The sequence below is a fragment of the Stenella coeruleoalba genome (genome assembly GCF_951394435.1).
Source record: "Stenella coeruleoalba genome assembly, chromosome: 11".
Taxonomy (NCBI): Eukaryota; Metazoa; Chordata; class Mammalia; order Artiodactyla; family Delphinidae; genus Stenella; species Stenella coeruleoalba.
In genome coordinates, this window is record NC_137157.1 from 7,526,500 (window position 1) to 7,553,917 (window position 27,418).

Below are 27,418 nucleotides of genomic sequence, written 5' to 3' on the forward strand. Positions count from 1 at the left end.
GCACCAGGGACCAGGCCAAGAAGAACCGGAATGCAGACACCCTTTCAGGGGAAACTAAATTCCAATCCTGAGGCAGGGATATCTCACACTTAGATGCCAGACCCACTGAGAAGCTGATGAGAGCTACAGACACCCCACTCAGGAACAGTAACACACATAACCGCTCACAGACCGTTAGAGGCTTCTCAGAGCCTCTGAAGCCAGTCCGGAGACACCAGGCTTAGGACTTAGGACGCCCACTGGCTCACCTGCCCGGCCTGTCTTGCTCAGGTACTTCTTCATCCTGTGGTTGTAAGGAAACACCGAAGTGGTGGCCCCAATTTCTGCACCCATGTTGCAGATTGTCGCCATGCCTGTAGAGAAACAGAGCCCAAGGGGCTGGCTGTGCAGCTAGGCGAGGGTCCCCCACACCTGCTAGAGGTGCACACACGTCTTCACACCAGGGAGCTGGCATCATTTCTTCCCTCACTCTCACTGCCTCTGTGGCCCAGGGTTAAAATGAGGCCCAGTGAAGAGAGGCCACGGGGCCAGAGCTCGGTGTCCCGGTTCTCAGGGTGGCTGCTGGGTAGAGTGAAGGGGATACAAGATTCAGCTCCTGCAAGCCAAGTTCCAGTTCTAGGCCTGGCTGTCCCGCTCAGCAGACTAGACAGCCCCCATGTAATGAACGCTGACCTGGCCAGACCACCCAGTTGTTACTGTGTCCATCTGCAGGCGAGGGAACTGGCTCAGAGAGGCCCAAGGTCATGCCACAGAGCAAATGCAGCATGGCCTGAAGTTCTCGGTCTGACTGCCTGGTGTGCAGGCCTGCACTGTTTCAGCTACAACACGGTGGAAATGTTTCTGGGTCCGCAGTTTTCCAGCAATAAGACTGGAATGACGTCCACTGCCTGGACCACAGACCGCCCACAGAACTAGAAAGGCTACAGATGCCCTGACTGCTATCAGGACTCCAGCCTCATGGGGTTGCTGGGACATGGGTCTGGGCTTGTTGCCAACTTCCTAACTGAGCTGTCCAACAGTAGTAAGGGCTACTTATAAGAATGAGCCCCACATCACTGGAGGGACACAAGGGCCAGCTGAACTGTAGCTCTGTGGGGCTGCTGTGGAGCTGAGGGAGGCCCCTAGGGAAGTCTGGACTGAACCATCTCTAAGGTTCATTCCAAGTCTACCTGGATTTCTGAGGGCCCAGGCATTGGGGCCAGATCACCAGGAGTGATGAGTAGGAAGGGGCTGGCTCCCACCTGGTCTTGGAGACTAGCAAGTGACGGTCTCTAATCCAAAGGAAGAGAGTGAGGTTCCAACTCCAGCCAAGGGAAGATGTGAGAATGCGGCTGCTTTGAGACAGAAGCCCTGACTCTGATTCCCCTTCCCACCACCACCTCCACCCTCTGTAGGTTCTTCTTCTGGATCACCCAAGGCAGCCCAGGGCCACAGCCAAGTTGGCTCAGCCCCTAAGGGAAGTTACCTGTCGTCCTTGAGGGGCCCCAGTCTCCCGTTTAATGAGGGACCTGGACTAGACAGTGAGGTCTCCCCTCGACCTCTAAGTGTCCATCCCAAGTCCCCAAATTGACTGGACAGATCCTCAGGGGAAGGCCATTCACTGCTTCTACGGCTCAACTACAGGCCCCATTGGGCCCAGCACAGGCTGAGAGCCATGTCACGTGGCCGCCCTCCTCACCAGTGCAGGAGATGGAGTCTATGCCAGGCCCGTGGTACTCCACAATCGCGCCCGTGCCGCCTTTTACTGTGAGGATGCCCGCCACCTTTAGGATCACATCTTTGGGTGAGGTCCAACCGGAGAGTGAGCCTGTCAGCTTCACACCGATCACCTGAGTAGGTGGGGCAAGGAAGCAGTTACAGGCCTGTGTATCATGTGCCATGTTCCAACCAGGAATCTACCTGCTGGAATTCAGCTTATTTATCCCTGCCTCCTTCCCAAAGAGATCTGAGCCTGACCTATTCTCTCATCCTTTTCGGGTCCCACATCTCCCATTCACCCCCGCCAACCACCCCTCTGCTGTCACCCCGAAATGAGCCCTTCCCTACCCCTCACCTTGGGGCACTTCAGCTCCCAGGGGATCCCAGCCATGACGTCCACTGCATCAGCGCCCCCAACTCCAATGCAGATGCCCCCCAGGCCACCACCATTGGGGGTGTGGGAATCAGTGCCAATGAGAAGAACCCCAGGGTATGCATAGTTTTCCAGAATGATCTGAAAAAGAATCCAAGATCTTAAGCTTAAAAGCCCTCAGGAGAGAATGGAGGTAGGGCTCCAAAGGGGTCTGCAAAACTGCCCCCTACCGACACTGGGCCACTGGGCCATTCCCAGGCACCCCTCCAGGATGGGGCCTCTCCAGTGTGGCCTGGACGAGCCAGAGACCTGGGAGACCGGCGGCCTGGGCTCACAAACTGCTCTGACAGTTCCTGACTGTATGACTTGGGCTTGTCAGTGCCTCTCTGCACCTCAGTTTCCTCATTTGTTAAGAACGGCCACACCACCTCGACCCCAGGATTGTGGCGAGAACCAGATGAACTAGGTACAAGAGTGTGTCGTGTGACAGGCCTGGGGACAAGTGCTGACCCCTGAAAGGTGTTCCCCTACAACACCCACTGCCTCACATGGTGGACACAGGGAGTGTGCTTATCTGGCTTCTCAACAGGGCAGACAATCTTTCATGGCCTGGCTCCAGCACCCACAAGGAAGTACCGGGAATCCTACGGGAGCACAGGCCAGGAGTTTTTCCACCACTGAACTAAAAAGAAGTATAGACAACGCCTCCCTAGCCTCAGTGGCCTGGAGGTGGCTCTGAGAACAGAAGTGACTTGCTTAAGGAAGAGGATGACTTGCCGCATTACCTCTCCGAGTTCAGTGTTCCCTTCGTCGAGGCACTCCTCCTAGCTGGGAGCTAGGAGCTGGCGGTGAGCATTTCTCCCCAGGATATTTAAAGGAGCTACGGGGGCAGCTCCCCCAGTGCAGCCCCGCCCACCATCCTGACAGCTGAGGTGCTGGACACGCTGAGGCTGCAGCGGGGCTGCTTGAAGAAACTGCAGCCAAAGGCCACGCCTGGGTCTGCGGTGTGGCCGCACCGCCTACCGGTAGTCACTTCACCCCTCCAAGCCTCAGCTTCCCATCTGTAAAAAGTAGCTGATAACAGTGCCCCCCTCACTGGATCATTGTGAGCACTTGATAGGAACATGTTCGTCAAGCTGTAATAATGTCTGAGAGAGGCATTATTTTTATTTATTATTTTGCAGCAAGATCCTTCACCTGAGGTTCTGTTGCTTGCTGCCAGAGGCAATTATGGCCCAACACACACATAAGAATGTTGGGGAGGATAAATGAGATCAGAGATGCGAAAGGCTCTATGAACTGTCAGGACTGACAGAATGGTGGGTAGTCTCCCCAGAATATTACAGAAACCCCAGGGCCTCTGCCTCAGGCTAGGCATCTGCTCAGCAGACTCAGCAAGGGTCCAGGGGTCTCGCCTCTTGGGAACACAGAAAGTTAGAAGACCTGGTTCCTTCTCCAGAAACGAGGCAGCTGGCTGGGAGAATAGGCCAACACAGAAGAAATCCCTAACAAAAAACAACTGTTGGAGAGAACGCCGTTTAACTGCTTCATTTCTCCAGCCCTCCTTTTCCTTGGCCACATACAAAGATTTAAAACTAGTTAATCTCTAAAGCTCCTCAAGGTTGTAAAAGTCTGATCCATGAAGACCAGACACACAGAATTCAGTGTGGTCACACCATGTAGACTGCCAGTGTGGTCCATGTCCAAAAGGGAGTGGTCAGCACAGACCCGAGGACTGCAGAAAGCATCACAAAGAAGCTGGTTGTGACAGTGACCTCAGTGGTCGGCTGCATACGGTTAGGCAGACGGGGGTGTGGTGGAGAAGTGTATTTTTAGGCTGGACTAACATCTAGAACATAAAACTAGAAATTCAGCCATCTACCTGCATGACACATGTACACTGAGGATCTATTCTATACTGACCTGGCGCCAGGCCCAGAGCTAGACAGGAATAAATAAGCCATAGTCCCTGTCCCCACAGGGCACACTCAGCATACACTGTGGCCATAACGTGAAGGGTCCCACACAGGATCACAAGATCCCCAATGCTGGGCACCGGAGGGCCAGGACTTCACAAAGGTGACCAGAAAGCAGAACTGTGGAGGAGGAAGGGTCTGCCAAGGGACTCAAGGCAGAGGGAAAGGGATTAAGATGTAATCTGGACATGGCAGATTAAAGCTGCCTACTGTCGAGGGGGAGAGGAAAGAAAAGCTGCACAGAGATCACATGATTCCTGGGAACTTTCTTTCTAAAGAAAGATATCAGGCTGTACACTTAGCTGGTGGCCACTGGCAGGTGTGAGCTGCCATCACTCACGACCCCAAACTTTGGCCCAGAAGCTGCCAAAACGGCCTCAGCATTTGTACTAAGGTGAATGGAGGACACTTGGATTGGGGTCCCCTTGACGACAAAAGACCAAGGTTGGGTCCACCTGACTCCCTCGCCCTGCTGCTGAGAGAGGCTCTCTGGCCCCTGCAGACCAGTGTGACATGCCATACCCGGGGAGCCCCTTCCTGGCAAGGGCGATGGTTTGAAAGGGCAGAGCAGTGATCTGTGGCTCTGGTTTCAGAGTGGGGCAGTGCTGGGAACCCATGCAGGGTCAGATTACAACCTGACTCAGCTCATCTTGAAGGAAGGCCTGGAAGTGAGCCCTGGGATGGAGGTGGGGAGAAAGGTCACCTTGAGAAGGTACAAAGAGGCAGGTTTCACATACAGGATGGATGGCAAATGGACACAAACCAGCACACACCCCACAAACCAGTCAGAAGCCCTGAACAGACACCTTTGATGAAAGCTAATCACCTATCTCCCCAGAAACACACACACACACACACACACACACACACACACACACACACGCGACAGAACTGCCTATCAAGAGAAAATCCATCCTTGGGAGACCACAGGAGAACTCCTGACTGATGTGGCCATGTGACCTTTGGCCCCTCCATCCTCCAGGACACCCACAATGGGCCAAAAGGCTCCGAGGAGCACTCTGTGCACTGAGAGGGGAAGAGCTCCCGGTGTGATGGGAGGCCGTGACGCAGCACAGCAGTGTGGAGCACTGGCTCCAGGGCCAGGCCGCCTGGATGCAAAGCCTGGCCCCACAATCGGCCAACTGGGTGCCCCTGGGCAAGGAGATTAACTTCTCCATGCCTGTTTCCTCATCTGTAAGGTGGGGACAATAAAACCGCCAATCTCACAGGGTCACGGCGAGCACCCAGTAGGTTACCATCTGCGGAGTGCCTGGCACACGGAATATGCTCATCAAGTGCTAGCTATCCACACAACAAGGTATAACGCTTGTGGAAAAAAGCAAAACAAAAAAACAATACAATACTATAATGCTTAGAAGAAGGTGTAGCACAAAACATGTCAACCTTAAAAAGCTGGTCAGAAGGGACTATTTTAATTTCTCACACGGAGAGTGAGACTGTATAACTTGACACAGTGAAAATTAATTTTAGGGACTTCCCTGGTGGCACAGTGGTTAAGAATCCGCCTGCCAACTGCAGGGGACATGGATTCGAGCCCTGGTCTGGGAAGATCTCACATGCTGCGGACCAACTAAGCCTGTGCGCCACAACTACTGAGCCTGCACGCCATAACTACTGAAGCCCGCATGCCTAGAGCCCATGCTCCGCAACAAGAGAAGCCACCGCAATGAGAAACCCGCGCACTGCAATGAAGAGTAGCCCCGCTCGCCACAACTAGAGAAAGCCTGAGTGCAGCAATGGAGACCCAACTCGGCCAAAAAATAATTAATTAATTAATTTTGAAAACAGAAAATTAAATTTAAAATGAAGGCGGAGGAGTCTAAGGGCTGATGAAAATGTCACCCAATTGCCTGCCTGAGCCCCGGGCTCCCACAGGCCTGGAGGTGCTCCCTGGTTCCCTAAGGGCAGCCCGCTCCCCTGCCCACCCACAAAGGCAGGCCAGGCCCTGCTTTACCTGGTGAATGATTCCAGAGCCAGGCCTCCAGAAGCCCACGCCGTACTTGGCACCTGCAGATGCCAGGAAATTATACACTTCCTGGTTTATGTCCTATGGAGACAAATCAATAACCAGGTCATTAGTAACACAGTTTGCTCATGCCTTCCCCCCTCCCCCACCCCTCCCCTCTGACTCTGAAATGCTGGCACTGTGAAGACAGGCCCTCTCCTGGAGGCCGTCTACAAATAATTCCAAAAGGGCTTGGACGCTGGCCCATAGTCTCAGCTGGCAGGCCCAGGAGAGAGAGCAGGGAACAGAGACAAAGCCCAGTTCTGTGACACCTGGCCAGGGAGTGGGTCCAAAACAAATCCCTTCCCTGCCCTGGGTCTCAGTTTCCTTATTTGTAGAAGGGTCCCTCTGGCACTCAAGTCCTCAGCCAAGGCCAGCAGTGAGGGGTAAGCATGGGACTACAGGACTAACTGGGACATGGTGTGGGGGAGGGGAACTCTCAAAGGGAAGCAGTGGGACAGAGTGGACAGCCCGGTCCCACCACGCCTCATGTTGGGTGTTGTTTCTCCACTGGCGCCTCGGATGCCTCATTTGCAATCCTGGCTGACATTTACTGAATGTCCACTACGGAAATGGCACCACGCTAAACATCCTCACAACTCAGGGGAAGTATGTCACCAAACCCATTTTACAGATGCAAAAACAGAAACTCAGAGGTGAAATAACTTGCTGGAGATCCCAGGGTTAAACAGAGGAGCCAGTGTTTGAACCCAGGCCTGTCCAACCACAGAGCTGAGGGCTACGTTGTAATAGAAATAAGGCTACCTCCCTTACAGAGACTACATCTCAGAACACCTAGACCACTGTCTGGCATACGGTAGGTGCTCAACACTGGGTAATATGTTTGATGGGCCCCAAATGAAAGACCGTGAAATGGACCATGCTCTGAACAAACAAAACAAAAAACAGGATGGTACCCACTATACCTATAATTCAGAGACAACTTCCTCGGGGGGAAGGAAAGGCTTCCCACCACACGGATGTAGGCCAGAGTTTATCTGGAAGACATGGCATGTCCCTGGATAGGTGAGACCCCAGGGACTAAAGGGATGGGACCATAGCAGACAGCACAGAGCTGCAAAGGAGGAAGTAGGAATAGAGACCTGCTAGCCTCTGGGTGTGGGACAGCCGCGCTCCAAGACAGAGGAAGGACTCACTGTGGATTCCGCTGGGCCCTCCATAAAACACTCTCAATACCGTGCAGCCCCCTTCATTTAAACTCCACACCAACCATGCATCCTTCTGAGGGCCCGTGTAGTTCCCCCAAGTAAAAGAACGGCAGACAAGAACTTAGGTATCCAAGGCAGTCTCTTTCTGATTAATAATATACTGGGTTTTTCGTTTATAAATCAGTCACCAATTGTAAAACTGGTACTGAGGGCAGGAGGCAGCTGGTTGTGTGTGCATTTGCTCATGTGTCTGCGTGTGGGAAGAGAGGCAGCGCGGCGGCCAGAGTGGTGTGGCAGAGTCTCGACCAGAACTCAGCCTAGATACTTCTCTGGTGGTCTGTATGACCCTGGACAGGTCACTCTGCCTCTCTGAGCTCCAACCAGAGGGACCCTTTACAAATACATGTAAATCTGACCATATCCCTCTCCTGTGTAAACCCCTCAGCGACTCCTAGGAGGGCGCCCACAGTCCTCAAGGCCCTGCCTGCACCTGCCCCCACCCACCTCAGAGTTCCAGGCCCACAGGCCCCCTTCCAGCTCCACAAAAGTACCAGGTTTCTTCCTCCTCAAGGTCTTTAGGTCATCTGTTCTGTCTAGAACGTTCTTATCTGTTCACATCTCAGCTTACATGTTACATCCTCAAAAGAGGCTGTCCTTTCCCCAACGAAGTCTAAATCAGACATCTTTCTTATACTTCCAGCGTTCCACACTCTCCCAAATTGGCAGTTACCAATTTGTGCGATTGTTTAGCTTCTGTCTCCCTACTGGACTCTAAGATCCATGAGGGCAGAAGGCAGAGCCCCTGTCTGTCATGTTCACACTGAGTCCCAGCACCTAGCACAGTGCCTGGCACATAATTAATGTTCAATGAACATTTGTTAAATAAATGAGGGAATGGGTCCTGAAATCCTATGATTTTGTGAATCTCATCTCCAGAAGGTAGATTTTAAAACTATAAAGTAAGGGGAGGGCCAGACCCTGAAGGTGGTGGCCCTGCGGCAGGCAGTCATTCACCCCTAGGGCTGAAGAGGACCCAGTTCCCAGCACTGAAGGATCCCCTGTAATGTTACCAGTTACCACCGCCGCTGCTGCTAACATGGAAACCACCAGACAGAAAGCTGGGCTCTTTCAGCTGAGTGGAGCCGCTGTCCCACCAGGACACAAACGAGCAGGCCAAGGTAGGAAGAAGGGGCTTGAATGGGAAAGCTGCCCTGAGCGTTTCCCATGGGTCTGAGAGGCTCTCTGAGCCATGCTGACCCTGGGAGCCGAAGCACTTTCAATTGCATGCTCTGCTCTATGCCCAGCCGGGCTGCAGCCCTGCCAGCATTCAGCTCCTGCCAATGGCCCCCCAAGAGCAGTGCCCACTTCCATTGCGAGGGACGGGGAGGGGGTGGGGAGGGTGGAGGCCCAGAGCTGGGGGAGACCTGCTATTGCCAAGAGTAGACACACACAAAGGCACCACAAGTAGAGCCTGGAGGAAGGAGCACAAATTTGGTTTCATAAGAGTGAGAGGAATCCAAGGGGAAAACTCTTCAGTGTGGCATCCAGCCCCTTCTACCTTGTTAAGTGAAACTCACAGAAGAAAGCCCACAAAGCGGGTCAATCAGTAAGAGAGGGCCCTGACTGGGAGAAGGGATAAGGGTCTGGTCCTAACCTCGCCCCCATGCAGGTGTGGGACTTGATGCACGCGCCTCGGCCGCCTCAAATTTACCAACAGCGACACTATTCGCCTCCCTCCCTGACAAGGTCCCCAGGGGCCAGGCGAGAGCACGAGTGATCACATGTGATGGTGGCAGCACGGGAACTAAAAAGTCCCTTCTCCAGAGCAAGTGGCGATAGGTATCAGAACCCGACATCTGCATCACTTTTCTTATAAAGTATTCTGTTTTATTACAGAAAAAGGACCTGAAAAGAATACCTTTATTATGGTAAGATTAAGGATGATTTTTGTTTTCTTTAGGTTTTCTCAGTATTTTCTAACAGCTTCACAAAGGGCAAATGGTATTTTTCAAAGTAGAAGAGAGCAAAAATAAATTAAAAAAAAAAAAAAAGTAAACCAAAGAGTCCATTAGAATTTGGGGGTAATGCCCTAGTTCAAGGGTTTTGTCTCTCATCCCATGTCACATCCACTGGCCCCCTCCACGCCCCTCCCACACTACCTTCAGCTCACCTTGGCCCGACGCAGGTCTTTCTCACCCCCGAGCTGGGCCTCGATCAGATGGTCACAGTGGATGGTGGACGGCACAGCCACCTTGGGCAGTCCACTGCTGATGAACTGCAACATGGCCATCTGGGCTGTGGCATCCTGCATGGCCACGCGGTCAGGCCGCAGCCGCAGGTAGGTCTTGCCTCGCTCGATCTCCTGGTGGGCCGGGTCATCCAGGTGTCCATACACGATCTTCTCTGAGAGGGTCAGAGGCCGGTTCAACCTGGCGGGAGAAAGGAGGGATGGCCTGGGACCAGCTGCATGGGCCCCCGTCCGCCACAGCCATTCTCTCGCCGCACACACGGCGGGCACCCTGCACCCCACGAGGGTGGAGGCGAATCGGTGCTGCTCACTGTGGTAGCTCCAGCACACGGCACAGCACCTGGCACTCGCTAGGTCCAAAACCACTTGATGAATGCCAACATCACAAGAGGCGGCACTGTTTTATTTTTCCCTGAAGTATATTTGCTTTTTCCAGCATATTAATTGCTATTATCTGACGGGCACCTATTCCGTGTATGTCTCATCTTTTAATCCTTACTGTATCCTTGTCATTTAGTAAAACGACCATGAGGTAACAGAGACCCAGCAGAGTGATGTTCGAAGCTCAAGTTCGCAGCCAGAGTCTCACCTTGGATGCTCTATTTCTCGCTGTTCACGGCCACCTCCCCCGTGCACTCAGCCCCACTGAGACAGAGACTCTGCACCAGCACCCCTCACCCAACCCGCCTCACGCTCTGCCCGCAACCCTCCGCCTCAGGTGCTAGAGGCCTTGTTACCCTATTACGCTAAAGCCTTTCCTGCTGGCTCCACTCGCTCTCACCCCATGAAGACAGGTGTGGCTGTCAGCTCTCAAGAACAGAAGCTGCCTCTGGCCTCTCATGAGCCCCTCTTCCTAGACCCTGTTTCCTCGTCAGAGCCCCCGGGGAGGTGCCACCCGGGCAGGACTCAGCTGCCTCCTTGGCACAGCCTCCCCCCCACCCGCCCCCACCCCCGCACAGACGGAGCTGGGCGCGGGTCAACTCTCACCCCCCCTCCCCTGACCTTGAGGCTCCCTGCTGCTGCTTGCCGCTGCAGCACAGCTGCCACCCCACGTGCCTGGACCTCACACTCTGCCTCCGCCGTTCTCAAAGCTTAGGCCAAACCTGAAGGCTCCTCGGGAGGGGCACAGTTCCACTCACACCCAACGAGCCCAAAAAAAAATATATGGGACGAGGAGTCAGAGGCTCTGGGTTTAGACCTGACCCTAGTACTAAACACACCGTGTAACCAGATAAGCCACTGCCCCTCCCAGGGAGCTCCCAGTCCGTCTCTAAAGTCCAGGGCTCGTATTGGAAAGAGATAACAGATAGCACTTATATAGCACATACTTGTTTTTAAACAGCTTTATTGAGATATAATTGGTGTGTAATTAACCGCACATATTTAAAGTATACAACTGGTAAGTTTTGACATATGAATACACCTGTGAAATCATCAGCACAGTCAAGATAATGAACACTTCCATCACCCAAAAGTCTCCTTGTCCCCTTTTATAATCCCTCCCTTCTGCCCCCATCCCCAAGCAACCACTCATCTGCTTTCTGTCATTATAGTTTTATCTTAGCACTTACTTTTAGCCCAGAGCACTCTGATGTATATAACTCACTTTATCCTCACAACACAGATGAGCAAACTGAAAAGCACAGTGAGGTGAAGTAACTTGACCCTCCCTGGTCATGAGCTAGTTACTGAGTGGAAGAGCTAGAATGCAAGGAGCCATTGTGGCTTTATACTGTCTCTCAATAACATCTGGAAACTCAGAACAGGGCCCGGCCTGCAGTTAAGTGTTCAATTACTATCATTACTGCTGTTGCTATTACAAATACGACTCTGCTGGGAAAGCAGAGAAATGTCCTTCTGCTAGTCTGGGTTCTAGCCCCTCACTCCCAAGTTTACCTAACCCCTTGAGAGCAAGAGTTTCCTAGGGTGCTGGCTCTGTGGGCAACAGCAGAGCAACTGGCAATTCTAAAAATCTCTCAGTTCTGCTGTCATGAGAACCTTGAATAAAAATAGCACAGGCCTGAAGTACAGCCTGCCCCCTTTTTGTGGCAGCATCTCCAAGGCTGGTGTACAGGCAGTGACTCACTGCACAGCCCCTCCTTCTGCGTCCAGGGGAGGTGAAAAATAGCACATGAGCTTTAAAACCAAAGACCTTGACAGCAAATGCCTGAAGTTGTATAAAAAAGCCTGACAATGACAAAAGCCTAAGGACGAGTTCATCACCACATTTCCTTGAGGATTAACTGAGGATGGCAAGGTGGGTCCTCTATGTCCATCTGTCCCCCACTTCACTGGATGACAGAGGCCCAGTTCCCAGGAACAGAATCAGGCCCCTCTGTCACAGGGTGGAGGAATCGTCCCCCTGCAAATCCCCTGGCCCTCTAAAACACTCTTACATCTGTTTTAATCCACTAGCATCTTTTTAGAACAGCCTCACTTATGCTTTCTTTCTCTATGGAAGGGTTTCTCAACTATGGCACAACTGACAGTTTGGGCCATATGACTCTTTAGTGTGGAGGCTGTCTTCTGCACTGTAGGATGTGTGACAGTTTTTTTGGCCTCTACCCACTAGGTAACAGTAAACCACTCCCCACCCCAGGTTATGACAGCCTACAATGTCTCTAGACATTCCCTAGGGGACAAAATCGACCCCTTACCCCACCTCCAGCGAGAACCACTCTTCTATGGCAACAATGAAAATGGAACATCTCTTGTCTGTACTAATCTGGAAAATGCTAAAAGTTATTGATTGGACTTTCTGGTTAGTGCAGAGTTGGAATAAGAAGGCAAAGGAAAAATTTTAGGGGGAGGGTTAATTTTGCTGATAAAAATTAAAACCAAAGGGCAGTTTTTTGATTAATTTTTTTAAAGCAAAGACAAAATGGTGAACACTTTTTTGTCAAGTTATCTCAAAGCAAGCTTCTATGTTAACTCTCCTTCTAAGCATGATAAAGAGCAGGGGAGAAGTGTTTTGCAGACTAAAGCAAAATCTATTATTTTTCCACTGAGCTGTGATCTGAGAGCTCTAAGAATAAATAGTGTTTTCTAGTGAAAAAGTATTTTATAAGGTTGCACAGTGATGAGGACAGTGGTTTCAACCCTGACTACACATTAGAACCAGATGGAAACCTGACCAGCACTTCTCACATTTTGATGTGCACTCCAGTCACCTGGGGCTCCTGTTAAAACTGCAGATTCTGACTCAGTGGGTCTGGGGTGAGGCCTGAGGCTCTGCATTTCTAACAAGCTCCCAGTGCTCTTGTTGATGCCGATGCTGCTGATCCATGGGCTGCAGTTTGAGCAGTAAGGCCTACACCACCTGAATCAGATGAACATCCTTGATGTGCATTAAGAGGTCTTTATTACAATTAGGTGATGCCAAGTTGCAGGTACAGCAGATAAAGACTAAGATAGTCCCTTACCTGTAAAACTGAAGTGAGGATACCAGTAAAGAGGAAGCAAAGTGGCAACAGAGAGCAAGTGTGGGACAGTGGCCAGAGCACTGGACGAGAGCCTGGAGACCAGGTCCCATCACTCACAGTGTGGCTTTGTCCACCTGAGCCCATTCGTCAGCTATTAATGCGGATGGGGACACTGTGTACTCATACTGGTTCTCTCGTCCTCCCAGGGCCATGTCACCAGATAGGCAAGCGCGCAGCTCTGTCTGCAGCCATTCAAGTTTCAGGCGCAGCGCTGGTTGGCGCTACCAGCCCCCACTCCGCATCCTCTTGTGGTATCTTATTCATCCCTCCTGTGCCAGCATCTAGCCCAGAACCTGGCACACAGAACAGCAGTGCAAAGACAGCTGCCATTTTATCAAATGAGCAAAGAGAGGTCCAGAAAAAAAATATGCTCAAGATCCCACCTGAGATTCCTGCTGAGTCTCAAGGCTGAGCTCTCCCCTGGGCTTATGCACTGAAGGGGAAATATATGTATTTCTGAAGTCACTGGGCCCGGCAGATCCCAGAGAAATGGCCCAGGGCTAGTCGTCTGTCCTGGAAAGAGTGGGTGGAAGGTTCGGGCCACAGCACCGAAGAGTGCCTGAGACCTTCCCTAGGGCCCACATCTCCAGGCTTCTTGCTAACAGACTTTTCCTTGGCAGAGAGGACAGAAGGTCCACCACTGATCTGGAACACCCTTCCTCAGCAGGGACCGCTGTACCCTAAACGACTCAATCCTGCCACCACCACGACCAACCATCCTTCCCCAAGCACCTCCTACGCTGCCCGAAAGGGGCAGGCGGCACCAGAAGCACCAACACCCTCTCGCAGTCTCCGCAGCTCGCCCTGCAGCCTTACCGTTTGCGGACGACGTTAATGTTCTTCTCGAGCAGGTCATAGCGGATGTACTCAGTGGGCTCAAAGTGGCTCATGGCCACCTCGGCCCGCTGGCACAGGACCGAGGCCACATGGTACTGCCGCACACCCAGGGCTTTCTGCAAGAAGAAGGACAGCAGTGACTGTCAGTGGAGTATTTAGAGCGGTCCACCCCTGAGAGACAGCGCAGAATGGTGAAAAAAGCAAAGAATTCAAGTGTCAAGAGCTATTCAGTGACTGCAGCCTCAGTTTCCTCACCTGAGGCACAGGGATGAGACAGTAGCCAAAAGGAACACAGCCTGTGGTAGCAGAAAAGTGTAAGGGATTTACAGTCAGAATTTCTGCATCAAAGTCAAATTCTGTCCACTTAAGAAAATCCTCTATCATCTGAGGACCAGAAAAGTTGGGCAATGGGGATACAACCAGCTGTAGCGATCATATAGTTACTGGGAAGGTTGAAGGAGAAAATATGTGGATGTTCCCATTAAGCTCTGAAGCACCACCCAAATGGTAGCTGCTATCCTGCCTGGCCTATAAGTTCCTTGGGGCTTGGGATCAAGCTCTGTCTGTCTTATTCATCTGTATCTGGACTACCTGGCACATATTTGAGATGTAATAACTAATGGTTGAATAGATGGAAAAATTAGTGAGGAAAACCTATGCATGAGCTTTGGATGTTTCCTCAATCCTTGAAAAGGTGGTGCCTAATCCTGCTCCCCTGGAATGTGCAGCAGACTCACCGACTGACTGGACAGAATGGCACAGTGATACCAGGGGACCTCTGAGGCTAGGCCGCAAAAAGGATTGCTTCTGCATGGCTCTCTCTTTCTTTGATGGCTCTGGCGGAAGACAGTCACCACCGCTGTTAAAACATTTCAGCAGGGCTTCCCCGGTGGCGCAGTGGCTGTGAATCCGCCTGCCGATGCGGGGGACACAGGTTTGTGCCCCGGTCCGGGAAGATCCCACATGCCGCGGAGCGGCTGGGCCCGTGAGCCATGGCCGCTGAGCCTGCGCGTCCGGAGCCTCTGCTCCGCAGCGGGAGGGGCCGCAACGGTGAGAGGCCCGCATACCGCAAAAAACAAACAAACAAACAAACAAACAGTTCAGCAGTCCTCAGAGAGGCCCACCTAGAGAGGAACTGAGGCCTCTTGCCAAAAACCAGCACCACCTTGCTAGGCGTGTAAGCATGCCATCTTGCGAGCCAGTGCTCCAGCCTCAGCCCAAGCCCTCAGATCACCAGGGCCCTGACCGACAACCTGGACTGCAAGTTCTTGAGCGACTCTGAGCCAGAACCACCAGCCAAGACGCTCCCAAATTCCGGGCCCACAGGAACTGTGAGCGAGAAACGTGTATTGTTGTTTTAATCCTCTAAGTTTGGGAGCAACGACTTCTTATGCAGCAACAGATAAGCAACTGTTATGAAGGGGTCTGTATTAGTTCATTTTAAACTGTGGATGACAAACTTCACAGGGTCCATTTTGACCAAGGAGGAATAGATGAACCCAAAGAAGCGACAGAGGGAAAGAACAGTGGTGTTCGCCATCTAGGAAGTCATACCCTCGGGCAAGGAAAGAGGCAAAGCTCAAGCCACTGCCCCAGGCTCCCTTCTATATGTCACCAGAACATTTAAAGCCAAATCCTGCCGACCTCAGCATCTAAACCAATACAAATGCACAGCTGCCACTCGCTGTCCAGGTGGCCGGCGAGGAGGGCAGACCCCATCAGGAAACAGCACCCCACCCGCCACCCCCTGACCTGCCACAGCAGAAGCGACCTCCCAGTGCAGACTGCAGATCCACCTGCCCTCCAGCTAAAAATCCACCAGGGGACCCTCACTCTCTGCCCTACTGGGTAGGGGTGAAGAACTCACCAATCAAAGGACTTTCCTTTTTTTTTTTTGGCTTCACAGCATGTGGGATTCTAGTTCCCCGATCAGGGAACAAACCTGTGCCCCCTGCAGTGGAAGTATGGAGTCTTAACCACTGGACCGCCAGGGGAGTCCCAAAGGACTTTCAACAGCCTGTGCAGAGGAGGAATGTGGGACACTGCAGCTGCAGGTACGGCCGCTGCTGCCTGCCGCTGCCATTACAGTGGGAGGCCCAGTGCACAGCGGCAGTCGGGGGGACCTGGACTTCAACCTGGCAAGCCATTTACTACCTGAGCCATCTAGGACAATTTACCCTCTCTAAGTAATCATTTCCACACAGTGCTATTGTGAGGGCTAGGAGGTAACAGAAAGTACTTGGCACGGTTTCTATTATTACCCCTGTGCATTTATAAGCATACATTCAACCTCCTCTGTGTTTTTCACACAAATGAGAAGCTATACAAGTTGTTCTGCAACTTGCTTTTTTCATTTATCAACATATCTTTGACATCTTTCCAATGTTTATACACAGATCTATCGCTCTCTTTTTGTAAATTAATTGCCCTTAACTTCAGTTTCCTTAGAAATAAAAATGAGTAGAACAATACCTAGTGTCTGGCCCAGTAAGCAAAACAAATAACTGTAATCATAATTATAGTGTAGAGAAAAGGTAAAGTAGCAAATTCCTAACAGTAAGGGGACAATTAAGCAATCTATGGACACATATCAATACTTAAAAATAGATTTAAGTAATAATGCTGATTGGAAAAAAAAGGACAAAATAATATGTTCATACAGAATACAACTCTGGGATAAAAAAAGAATATTTATTAGTACCTAGTGTGAGATGAGCACCGTGCTGAGCATCTAATCCTCACAGCCGCCCAGTGAAGCGGCGTCTATGATTAGCCTATTTTCCAAGTGAGGCAACTGAGGCTCTCATGCAGTGACCAAGGCCACAGAGCAGCAACCAGGACCCAACCCAGCCTGACTGGCCCACTTTCTGCTATTGCCCCAGGCCCTCACCCGAAGCTTTGCCCCTAAAATGGAGAAAAACTCAATAGTGTTAATAACAAATCAACCAGCTACATGCTCAATCCTTAATCATGACACTGCTCTGCTTACCAACTATGTGCAAATGTCTGTTCACAACAGCTAGCGCTGCCCAAGAGGACTTCCTGCCACGATGGACACGTCCTAGATCCTCACTGTTCAATACAGTAGCCACCCACCACGCGTGGCTGCAGGGCACCTGAAGTGTGCTGAGGTGACTGAGGAGTGGAATTTTTAATGTTACTCAACTTTAATTAAAGTTAAGTTGCCACATGGGACGGCTCAGGTTTATACATTAATAAGGATGGAAAGAGTTTTTAGGAAGCCTGAACAACCTGAATGTTCATCAAGTCAATTTTTCTAAAAAGCTATTTGGACCCCATCCCATGCCAGGAGTTCATCATCCCACACGACCACCAATCCATTTCTGAAAAATTTCAAAATATTCTCCCTCTCTCTGTTTCCTTGCACAGTCTGCTTTTTCAGGTAGTGGGGGCGTCTGCCCTCTGGACGGTATGAAATAAACGCAACCATCTTTCTCAGGATATTGCTTCCCAGACCTGAGGTGCAACAGAATCTCCTGAGTTTCTTAAAAATACACAATCCTGGGACTTACCTGGTGGTCCAGTGGTTAGGACTCGGCACCTTCACTGCATGGGCCTGGGTTCAATCCCTGGTTGGGGAACTAAGGTCCCGCAAGCCACAAGATATGGCCCAAAACAACAACGTAACCCTAAACCTTACCCAGGTCAATAACTCAGCTGAGGGCGGGGGTCCCTCAACTATCTGAAGACAGGACTTACTGTCCTCTCTAAACTCCCTCTTCTCTAGGCCAAGGGTAGCCCTGAGTTTTTTCAACTTTTCCTTTACGTGGCATGTTTCTAAGTCCTGCAATAGCCCAACCATGCCCTGTGCTGAGGGCAAAGGGACAGTCACTTCCTTTGCTGAGCTCGTGGCTGTCCACCTCACTGCTGACACATGCATCACTCCCTTCCTCCTAACCCCTCAATAGCCACCTTCCTCACTGACCGCTCAAGCCACACTGTACTACAGACTTGGTTTTCTGTGCAGAGCTCTACCTTAATCTTGGTTTAATTTCAGCACCAGTTTCTGTCTACCTCCAGCCCTCTGTGGTCTACAGGAGTCCGGGTCAGTCACCCCAGGTCCTGACAGGCTGGCCTTCCCAGTGCGTGTCAGCCACACACAGTAAGCACAACTCTCAGGCTGTTCATTCAAGTCTCAGTACAAATGTGACCCATTCCAGGCCAGGCTCCCCAGGGTGGACGTTTGGTCAAGCCAACAGTGATCTATTTAGTGACAATCCCCAGGTCCGGGTCTTCAACCCACAACAATAACCACCTGACTGAAATGTCACTAAGCCATCGCTTCTGTTTTGCGACTAGGGACAGCCTGACTGACCCGTCAGTTGCCCTACAGAAATCAACACTCACACTCCGTTTCACTAATCTAATCGCAACAAAAAAGTAAGAAGATGTTAGCCTGGCTGTGAGACCTTAAGCAATTCACTTTGTTCCTCCAGGCCTGAGTTTTTCACACCTGTAAAGGGTGAAATCTCAGCCCTGTTCCCTGCTTCAGAGCCGAACTGTGAGAGGTTTAAAGTGTATGAAATGTCATGTATAACTCTGAAGAGGCTGATCACACTAATATGCTTACCCAAAGACTGACTTCAAGGGCAAGGGTACCATGTATCATTCATTCAGGACCACATATATCTCACATATAAAATGAAGACTAGGCTATGGGTAGTCTTAGAATAAAAATAAAACAGCCTTACTTATTAAGTACCTGCTCCATGCCAAGCATTTTCTGTGCCTAATTTTGAATTCCATAGTGGTACAAGGTAATTGTTATTCCCATCTTACAGATTTGGAAACTGAAGATCATAGAGGTTAAGTCAGAAGTCTTACATGTGACAGTGAATCCAGGATGCAAGTGCAGACCTGTCTCTTTCTAGGATAAGCCAATTCCCCTAGATTCTGCTACCCGCTAACCCCACATAGCCTATCCTTTCCCATTGGAAGGTAGCATGGTGTGATGGTTCAGATTGAAGACCTGTAGTCAGATTGCCCAACCCAGCAGCATCACTAACCTGCTGTGGCCCTAGAGAAGTTATTTAGCCTCACCAAGCCTTAGCTTCCCCACAGAGAAAATGGAGATAAACGTGTTAATAGTAAATGAAATAGTCTACTTTAAGTGCTTGGCACAGAGCGGGTTCATATGTGCTCAATGTATGTGATTTTTTTTTAATTAATTTATTTGTTTTTATTTTTGGCTGTGTTGGGTCTCTGCTGCTGTGCGCAGGCTTTCTCTAGTTGCGGCGAGCGGGGGCTACTCTTCATTGTGGTGCGCAGGCTTCCCATTGTCGTGGCTTCTCTTGTCGCGGAGCACGGCTCTAGGTGCACGGGCTTCAGTAGTTCTGGCGCACAGGCTTAGCTGCTCCGTGGCATGTGGGATCTTCCCGGGCCAGGGATCGAACCCATGTCCCCCGCATCGGCAGGCGGATTCTTAACCACTGCACCTCCAGGAAAGCCCTCAATGTATGTTATATTGTATTATTTTCATGGAGGAGACAGACACACAATTAGATGTGATGAGGTTGTGCTCCTTTTCTGGATTCTGGCAGAAGGGGTATCCTCTTCTTTTGCTTACTGAAAACATAACTTTTGGCTGATCAGCATTTTTCAGAAGCCTTAGCTCATCTGGGCCTTTGACATTCTTGACCCCTTTCTGATGTATTCCAGCTGCCACAGTGTTTCTCCTTAGTTACTTGCCCTCCTTCCAACTTTGGCTAAGACATTCTAAAAATCTAAGCTGAGCTCTGTAGCAGCATCTCTTCTGTCTCTCCTTCAGACTACTTGCAATTTGTTAGAATTTGCCTTGGAAAACCTCCCATCTCTCTGAAACCCCTTCTGCTTACGGGATCCTGGCAGAGAGACCTCATCTATTTGGTCTCTGAATAATTCAGAAACTTGCTTTCCTCCAGGGCACCAAACATGCTGAACTTCCGTAGCCAGTACAAAGTCTAAAGGGATCTGCCACTGGGCCTTTGCACATGCCGTTTCTTCTGCTTAGAATGTTCTCTGCCCACCTCCTTCTCAATCTACCCTTTGTGTAGGTAATTCCCATTGATCCTTCAAGTTCCAAATTAACTTCACTTTCTTAGGGAACCTTCTTGAACTCTCAGCCCAAGCAGAGCCTCCTATCATCTATGCCCATTTACTACTTTCTGACGTTCATTCGTGAGATGATATCTGTCTCCACTAGTCTGTAAGATCCACTAAGGGAGGGATTATGTCTGTTCATTCATAATAAAATTCCCCATGCCTGAACACCAGGTCTGATACACAGGTGCTACATAAATATCAGTTAATTAAACCAATGAATGTTGCTTTTACTTTACCAACCAGTTCTTCCTTATTGAGCAAGGTTAAATACAGAGCAAGTTTGGTTAACCTTGTGAGAACAAATAGTTAACAGGACAAATCAATAATTTGCCAGGCTCAGATGCTTGTGGTTAGACTGTAAACAGGTTGAACGTTTTTGAAAAACAATTAGGCAATACCTATTAAAATGTAAAACGTTTGTACCTTTTGACTAGCTTTCCCTCTTCCAGGAAGCTATCTTATAAAAATACTCACTTCAATGGGTGTAGAGACTAGCAAAGACGCTCTCTACATCACTGTTTTTACTTATTTATTGAGACAACTGTTCTTTATCTAGCTTCACATTTGGATTGATGGTCTTCGTTGCCACGTGCGGGCTTTCTCTAGTTGCGGCAAGCGGGGCTGCTCTTTGTTGCGGTGTGCGGGCTTTTCATTGCGGTGGCTTCTCTTGTTTCAGAGCACAGGCTCTAGGCGCGCAGGCTTCAGTAGTTGTGGCTCACGGGCTCTAGAGAGCAGGCTCAGCAGTTGCGGCGCACAGGCTTATTTCCGTGGCATGTGGGAGCTTCCCAGACCAGGGTTCAAACCCGTGTCCCCTGCACTGGCAGGTGGATTCTTAACTACTGTGCCACCAGGGAAGTCCCCATCACTGTTTTTAAAAGAACAACACAATTGTCCAAAAATAGGGCACTGATTGAATAAATTCTGGTTCATCCACGAAGGAATGCCATTCTACACCTTTTTAAATATTCAAGAGTAAGATGATGGTGGTGGTCTAACAACATTGTGAATGTAGTTAACGTCACTGAAGTGAACAGTCAAAAATGGTTAAAATGTCAAACTTTATTATGTATTTTACCATGATTTAAAAAAAGAAGTAGAGGGGACTTCCCTTGTGGCGCAGTGGATAAGACTCTGAGCTCCCAATGCAGAGGGCCCTGGTTCGATCCCTGGTCAGGGAACTAGATCGCACATCATGCTGCAACTAAGAGTTCGCATGCCGCAACGAAGGAGCCCACCTGCCACAACTAAGACCCGGTGCAACCAAATAAATACATAAATAAATATTTTTTTAAAAAGAATATTTAAAAAATAAAAAAAAATTTAAAAAGAAGTAGATCTACCTTTACTGGCAGGAAAAAAATTTCATGACACATTCAATGAAAATAAGAAATAGCAAAATAGTGCCATGGTATGGGCCCATTTCTGTATAATAACAGTAATTAACAAATGTAAATATGTTTAGAAAAAAATTGACATGATATGCCTAAACTGTTCACAGCAATTATCTCTAGAGATTAGAATTATGGGCACTTTTATGTTCTAGGCTAAGTATTTCTGTAACTTTTAAATGCTGCATGATATATGTGAGTTTCTTTTGTAATCAGGGGGAAAAAAAAGAATGAACAAGACAAATTGGTGCAGAAAAGCATGCTGACTGTAGTGTAGCATACACAGCAGGATCAGTCAGGAGCACTGAGACAATAATCAAGCGTTCTGGTTTTTAAAAATGTGCAAACCCTTTGTTTCAGCAAGTTAACTTACAGGAATTTATCACGACTAAGTAAAAGGAAAAAAATGTACCTTCACACTAGAGGAATCTGGTTACCACCAGCTCAACCCAGAGATCAAACAGCATCACCAACAGCAAGACTACCTTACATTCGTGCCTCCCGATGGGACAGCGTCACCTATGAAGAATTCTTGTCAAAAAACGTTTAACCTGAATCTAAGAAAGCTTTGGGACCTTACTTCCAGTTTAAGGGAAATGTAAGGAATAAAAGAATAATCAATTACATCCAGAATGCGAAAGGTCTACGAGAATCTGGGCTAGTCCCTTTCAAGTCAATGTCATGGGGAAAAACGGTGTGTGTGTGAAGGGGTGGGAGTGGGGAGGTGCTGTTCTAGATTAAGAGACTAAAAAAGTAAAATCAGGGCTTCCCTGGTGGCGCAGTGGTCGAGAGTCCGCCTGCTGATGCGGGGGACATGGGTTCGTGCTCCGGTGCGGGAAGATCCCACATGCCGCGGAGCGGCTGGGCTCGTGAGCCATGGCCGGTGAGCCTGCGCGTCCGGAGCCTGTGCTCCGCAACGGGAGAGGCCACAACAGTAAGAGGCCCGCATACTGCAAAAAAAAAAAAAAGAAAAAGAAAAAAAAGAAAATATCAATGCAGCATGCAAATTTTTTTATCAGGTCTTGATTTGAAAAGAGATAGCTACCAAAGACATTTTTGGGAGAAGTGGGGAAGTTAAGAAAATGATACTGTAGTTATATAGCTAATTGACTTAGTTTTAAGAGATAAATGTTGAAGCTTTTAGGAATGAGGTGTCACAACGCCTTTAATTTCTTCTGAAATGGTCCAGAAAAAAAAATAATAAAAAATATATAGATGGGGGGGTGGGATGAATTGTGAGACTGACACATATACACTATCGATACTATGTATAAAATAGATAACTAATGAGAACCTATTGTATAGCACAGGGAACTGTACTGAATGCTCTGTGGGGACCTAAATGGGAAGGAAATCCAAAAAAGAGATATATATAAACGTATAAGCTGATTCACTTTGCTCTACAGTAGAAACTAACACAATATTGTAAATCAACTATACTCCAATAAAAATTTAAAAATATATATATAGATGAAGCAAATAAGGCAAAATGTTGATAACTGTTGACTCTAGATGGTAGGTATATGGGTGTTCTTTGTACTATTTTCTACTTTTACTTATGTGTAAAAATTCATGACAAAAAATCTTTTAAGTAAGGCATCAAGTATGGTTAAATCCATGCGCTAGACATAATGGCTTAAATTTCCTTCTTGATTTTTTTCTAAATTTTCCAAATTTTCTACAAATGAATCATTATAATACTTCTTATAATTAGAAAGAATGTAACCAACATTAGTTTTTAATTAAAAAATGCTCAGAACCAAAGATAAATATCCTTGCAGACTGCTTGCTGTGGACTAAAAGCAAAATAATTCAATCTTTTCATAAAGCAGCTTGTCAATAAGACATCCACAGGAACATCCATACCTTTGATTCAGTAATTCCATATCTGAGACTCTATCTTCAAGAAATAACTCCAAGTATGTAAAGGAAATGAACATTATAAAAAATGGTTTAAGACAGAAAATTATTTTCTCCTATAATTCCCCAAATTTGTATTAAGGTAATACTGTGTGGATGGAAAGAGACTGACAGCAAGCTGTTTTTAGCTGATGTAGAGAGAACCAAAGTTCCCTAATATCACTATAGGTTTCTTCTTGAACTCCAATTTTGAAATCCAACATTCGGGTGAAGGTATCAAGCTCAGAGTGCCCGCCCCATGGGTCATTTCTCTGTGTGCAGTATGGTGGACAGTGAGATTCCCCCTGTGACAGGAGGTGGTGGGGGCCAAGAAGGAACATTCAGGGGTTGGGAGTCCAGAGATCTGGCCTCCGAGTTCGGTCACAATGCACCCCTGTACAAATAATCTAGCCTTTCTGTGCCTTCTTTTTCACTTCTTTCTTTTTTAAAAAAAATATTTATTTATTTGGCTGTGCCAGGTCTCAGTTGCAGCTCGTGGGATCTTCGTTGCCGCATGCAGAATCTTTAGTTGCAGCATGTGGGATCTTTAGTTGCGGCATGCGAACTCTTAGTTGCAGCATGCGGGATCTAGTTCCCTGACCAGGATCGAACCTGGGCCCTCTGCACTGGCAGCAAGGAGTCTTAGCCACTGGATCACCAGGGAAGTTCCTCCATTTCTATAAAATGGGAGAAGCAGATCATTCTGGCTGCATCAAAATCATCTGGGAGGTTTCACTGAAACAGCTTCTAGGCCCTAAGGGCTCCCAGACCTCTCAATCAGAATCACCTGAGGTGGAGGCTTAACCATCAATAAAGATTACAGGTTACGCTGATACAGCCATATCTGGGAACCACCGGACTAGACGTTCTCCAAAGTTCCTTCCAGCTCAGAGGTCTATAAATATTCCTCCCCAGTAAGCAGGCACCAGATAAACCCACTTACTCCCAAAGGCCTAGGGGAAAGCATAGCAACGGCAGAACAGATTAATCTGTACCAAGGAAGAAAACCCCCAGAGCTCAGGTCTTTCTGGAGTAGTCACAGCCTTCGCCTTCATTTACACACAGATGTGGATGTAAAGGTATGCATATGTGCACACATCAAATGCAACCCAGAGTGGTGTCACAGAAAGCACACCAGATTCAGAACGCTACCCATTTATTATTAGCTCCCTGCATGGTCAAACTGTTTACTCTATTTTAAAATACTTATAAAATATGGAGAATAATCCCTGTCATTTAACAAGTAATGCCAGAAATTGTTTCCACATGGCTCCCAAACTTTTTCAAGTTAAGGCCCACGAACAAAGTAATTCTTTTTGGTAAACAGACCAGGTTGCTGCTGGAAGACAATTGGCAGCCTTAGTTGCTGGGGGATGGGGGGGGGGGTGTCATTATCTCTGCACACCTGTATGTTATTCGCTACAGCACACCTGGGGAAAGCTTAGCTGTACCACACTAGACTCCAGACCACCACCATGCTCTCCCTACCCTCAAGACCACAGTACGGTGTGATAAGACAAACAGAAGGTGTGGTAGTGTGTTAGAGTGGCTATTGTATGCGTTAGGTACAGGGGAAATACGAGTGGTCGAGTGAAAAAGAGGCTAAGGCCTCCTCAGGGCTCAAACAAGATCTTGTTTGGGTTCAAATCAAAAACATTGGCTACAGATTCAAAAACCAGAGAGACTGAGTGATCTGCTCAAAATCACATGGCATTTGTGGAGAGTCATCAGGGAAGGAGGAAGTCATTCAAAGTCCACTGTATCCTAGCAACATCCATATACTGGCCACAGGATGTTCGGAGCTAAAAGGAGCCTTTGAGAGGGGACTTCCAAATTCTGACTGAAAACACACAGGCACAAAACACATTTTATGTTGTGGCCCAGCAGCAGGTACTGAGAGTGTGTGTAATTCACACGAAGTTTCACTAAACAATACCTGACGTGTGCAATGTACACTGATACTTTTTATTCTCTATTATTATTTTCATTGTGGTAAAATCTACCATTGTAACTATTAAATGTACAATTCAGTACATTTACAACGCTGTGCAACTATCACCACTATCTAGTTCCAGAACCTCTCCATCACCCGAAGCAAGCCCCGGACACACTGAGCAGCTGCTCCTTTTTCTTTTCACCCTCCCTGTCCCAGCTGCTGGCAATCACTGACCTGCTTTCTGTTTCTATGGATTTGTCTGTTCTAGATATTTCATGTAAATGAAATCATACAATAGGTGGCCTTCTGTGTCTGGCTTTTTTCATTTAGCATTCTGTATTATCTTTTTTTGAAGGCCACTTGTACCCCATTAATTTCATGATCCAATAACAGGTCGACATAGGCAGTCCGGAAACACTATCTTAGAGAACTTCCAATTAAAAATATTAGTTACATAAAATGTATGGTGATGGACGTTAACTAGTCTTACTGTGGTGATCACTTTGCAATACGTACAAATATATAATCATCATGCTGTGTACCTGAAACTAATACAATGTTGTATGTCAATTATAACTCAATTTTTTAAAAAATTACATGGGCTTCCCTGGTGGCGCAGTGGTTGAGAGTCCGCGTGCCAATGCAGGGGACAGGGGTTCGTGCCCCGGTCCAGGAGGATCCCACGTGCCGCGGAGCGGCTGGGCCCGTGAGCCATGGCCGCTGAGCCTGCGCGTCCAGAGCCTGTGCTCCGCAACGGGAGAGGCCACAACAGTGAGAGGCCTGCATACCGCAAAAAAAAAAAAAAAAATTACTTACAAACATCAAAGGCAAACAGCGACAACGAATGACAGTCACCGAAGGCGTTTGCAGAGCATCACCAGGCTCTCTGCAGCATTCCACCTACTGTACCAGAGGACCCCAAACCTCAGCCCGCCCACTTGATGCCTGCCTGCACACAACTATCCACCAGGAAAATGGAGAAAATAAAGACAATGTAGCAAGTTTTTTTAAAAACTCAAATTTATTACATTTAAAACATGTTCTTTGTTCTGAGTCTTTCCTTCCTATACCTTTGATGTTAAAAAGGCCCTTTTAAGAAATAATGGTGATAACAGAGAATGATATAGTGGTTTTTTTGTTTTGGTTTTGGTTGTTGTTGTTTTGGTGTCCTTACTGCAAAAAATTTAAAACGTGCAACCTCACATTGATCCTCTCAATTCTGTCTGTACACTTTGGTGACCTCTATCACGCAACTTTCCCAGAACAAGACTGTCTTTGGGGGATAGTAGCAGTCACTGGAGAAGTAAGATACAAAGATGAAGAAAAAGCTAGGTTTTTACATTAACTTTATAATCTCAGTAGCAGCCAGAAGTATGAGAAATGATAAGCAGGGCTGACTGGTGAAAACACCTATCTTCACTGTCATTCTCTCTGTCTCCCCTCCCTCCTACCACCAAACCTTACCCATTTGTTTACTCATTCGTCTGTCCATCTATCAACTAGTTACTGAGTGACTACGGGTGCCAGACACTGTCTGAGGCACTGAGGATACAGCAATGAACAAAATGGTCCAATACTCCCTGCCCTCTTGGGACTGACATTCCGGGAGGATAAGGGCGGGGAGGGGACAGACAAGTAGACACAGAGAAACAAGTAAAACCTCAGTCAGACATCGGTAAGTGTCATGAGAGAATGAAGCAGGAGCCCTGCGAGAAGGAGCCAGGGAAGTAGGGGGAGGTGCAATTTAAAGTAGAGAGTTGGGAAGGGCTCCAGTGAGAAGGTGACATTGAACAACCACCTGACAAAAGGTCAACCTACAGGTAATCTGAAGGAAGAGTATTCTAGACAGAAAGTTTAAGGATCCTCCAAAGTGAGGTAGTGCCCGTTGTGTTCAAAGAACAAGGAGAGACATCTGTATACCCACGTTGATAGCAGCATTATTCGAAATAGCCAAAAAGTGGAAGCAACCCACCCAAGTGTCCATTGATGGATGATGGAGAAACAGAATGTGGTACATACAATGGAATGTTAGTTAGACTTAACAAAGGATTTGTAAAAGCCTAAAAAAGAATCTGACACATGCTACAACACAGATGAACCTTGAAGACATTATGCTAAGTGAAATAAGCCAGTCACAAAAGGACAAATACTGTGTGATTAGTTATATGAGGTACCTGGAGTAATTAAGTTCATAGAGACAGAAAGCAGAAGAGTGGGTGCCAGGGGTTGGGGGAAGGGGGAAATGGGGAGTTAGTGTCTAATGGCTACAGTCTCAGTTTGGGAA

General features: G+C 48.3%; 1 protein-coding gene across 1 annotated transcript in view; it reads right to left on the reverse strand.

The window, feature by feature from the left end:
- ACO2 (aconitase 2) overlaps nt 1-27,418 on the reverse strand; it is a 51,839-nt gene that overhangs the window by 9,918 nt on the left and 14,503 nt on the right. The window contains exons 2-7 of the mRNA XM_079937148.1: nt 13,789-13,925; nt 9,413-9,671; nt 6,023-6,115; nt 2,054-2,212; nt 1,679-1,829; nt 249-353 (exon numbers count right to left, since the gene is read on the reverse strand). Coding sequence (XP_079793274.1) covers nt 249-353; nt 1,679-1,829; nt 2,054-2,212; nt 6,023-6,115; nt 9,413-9,671; nt 13,789-13,925 — 904 coding nt within the window. The remainder of the gene's footprint in view (nt 1-248; nt 354-1,678; nt 1,830-2,053; nt 2,213-6,022; nt 6,116-9,412; nt 9,672-13,788; nt 13,926-27,418) is intronic.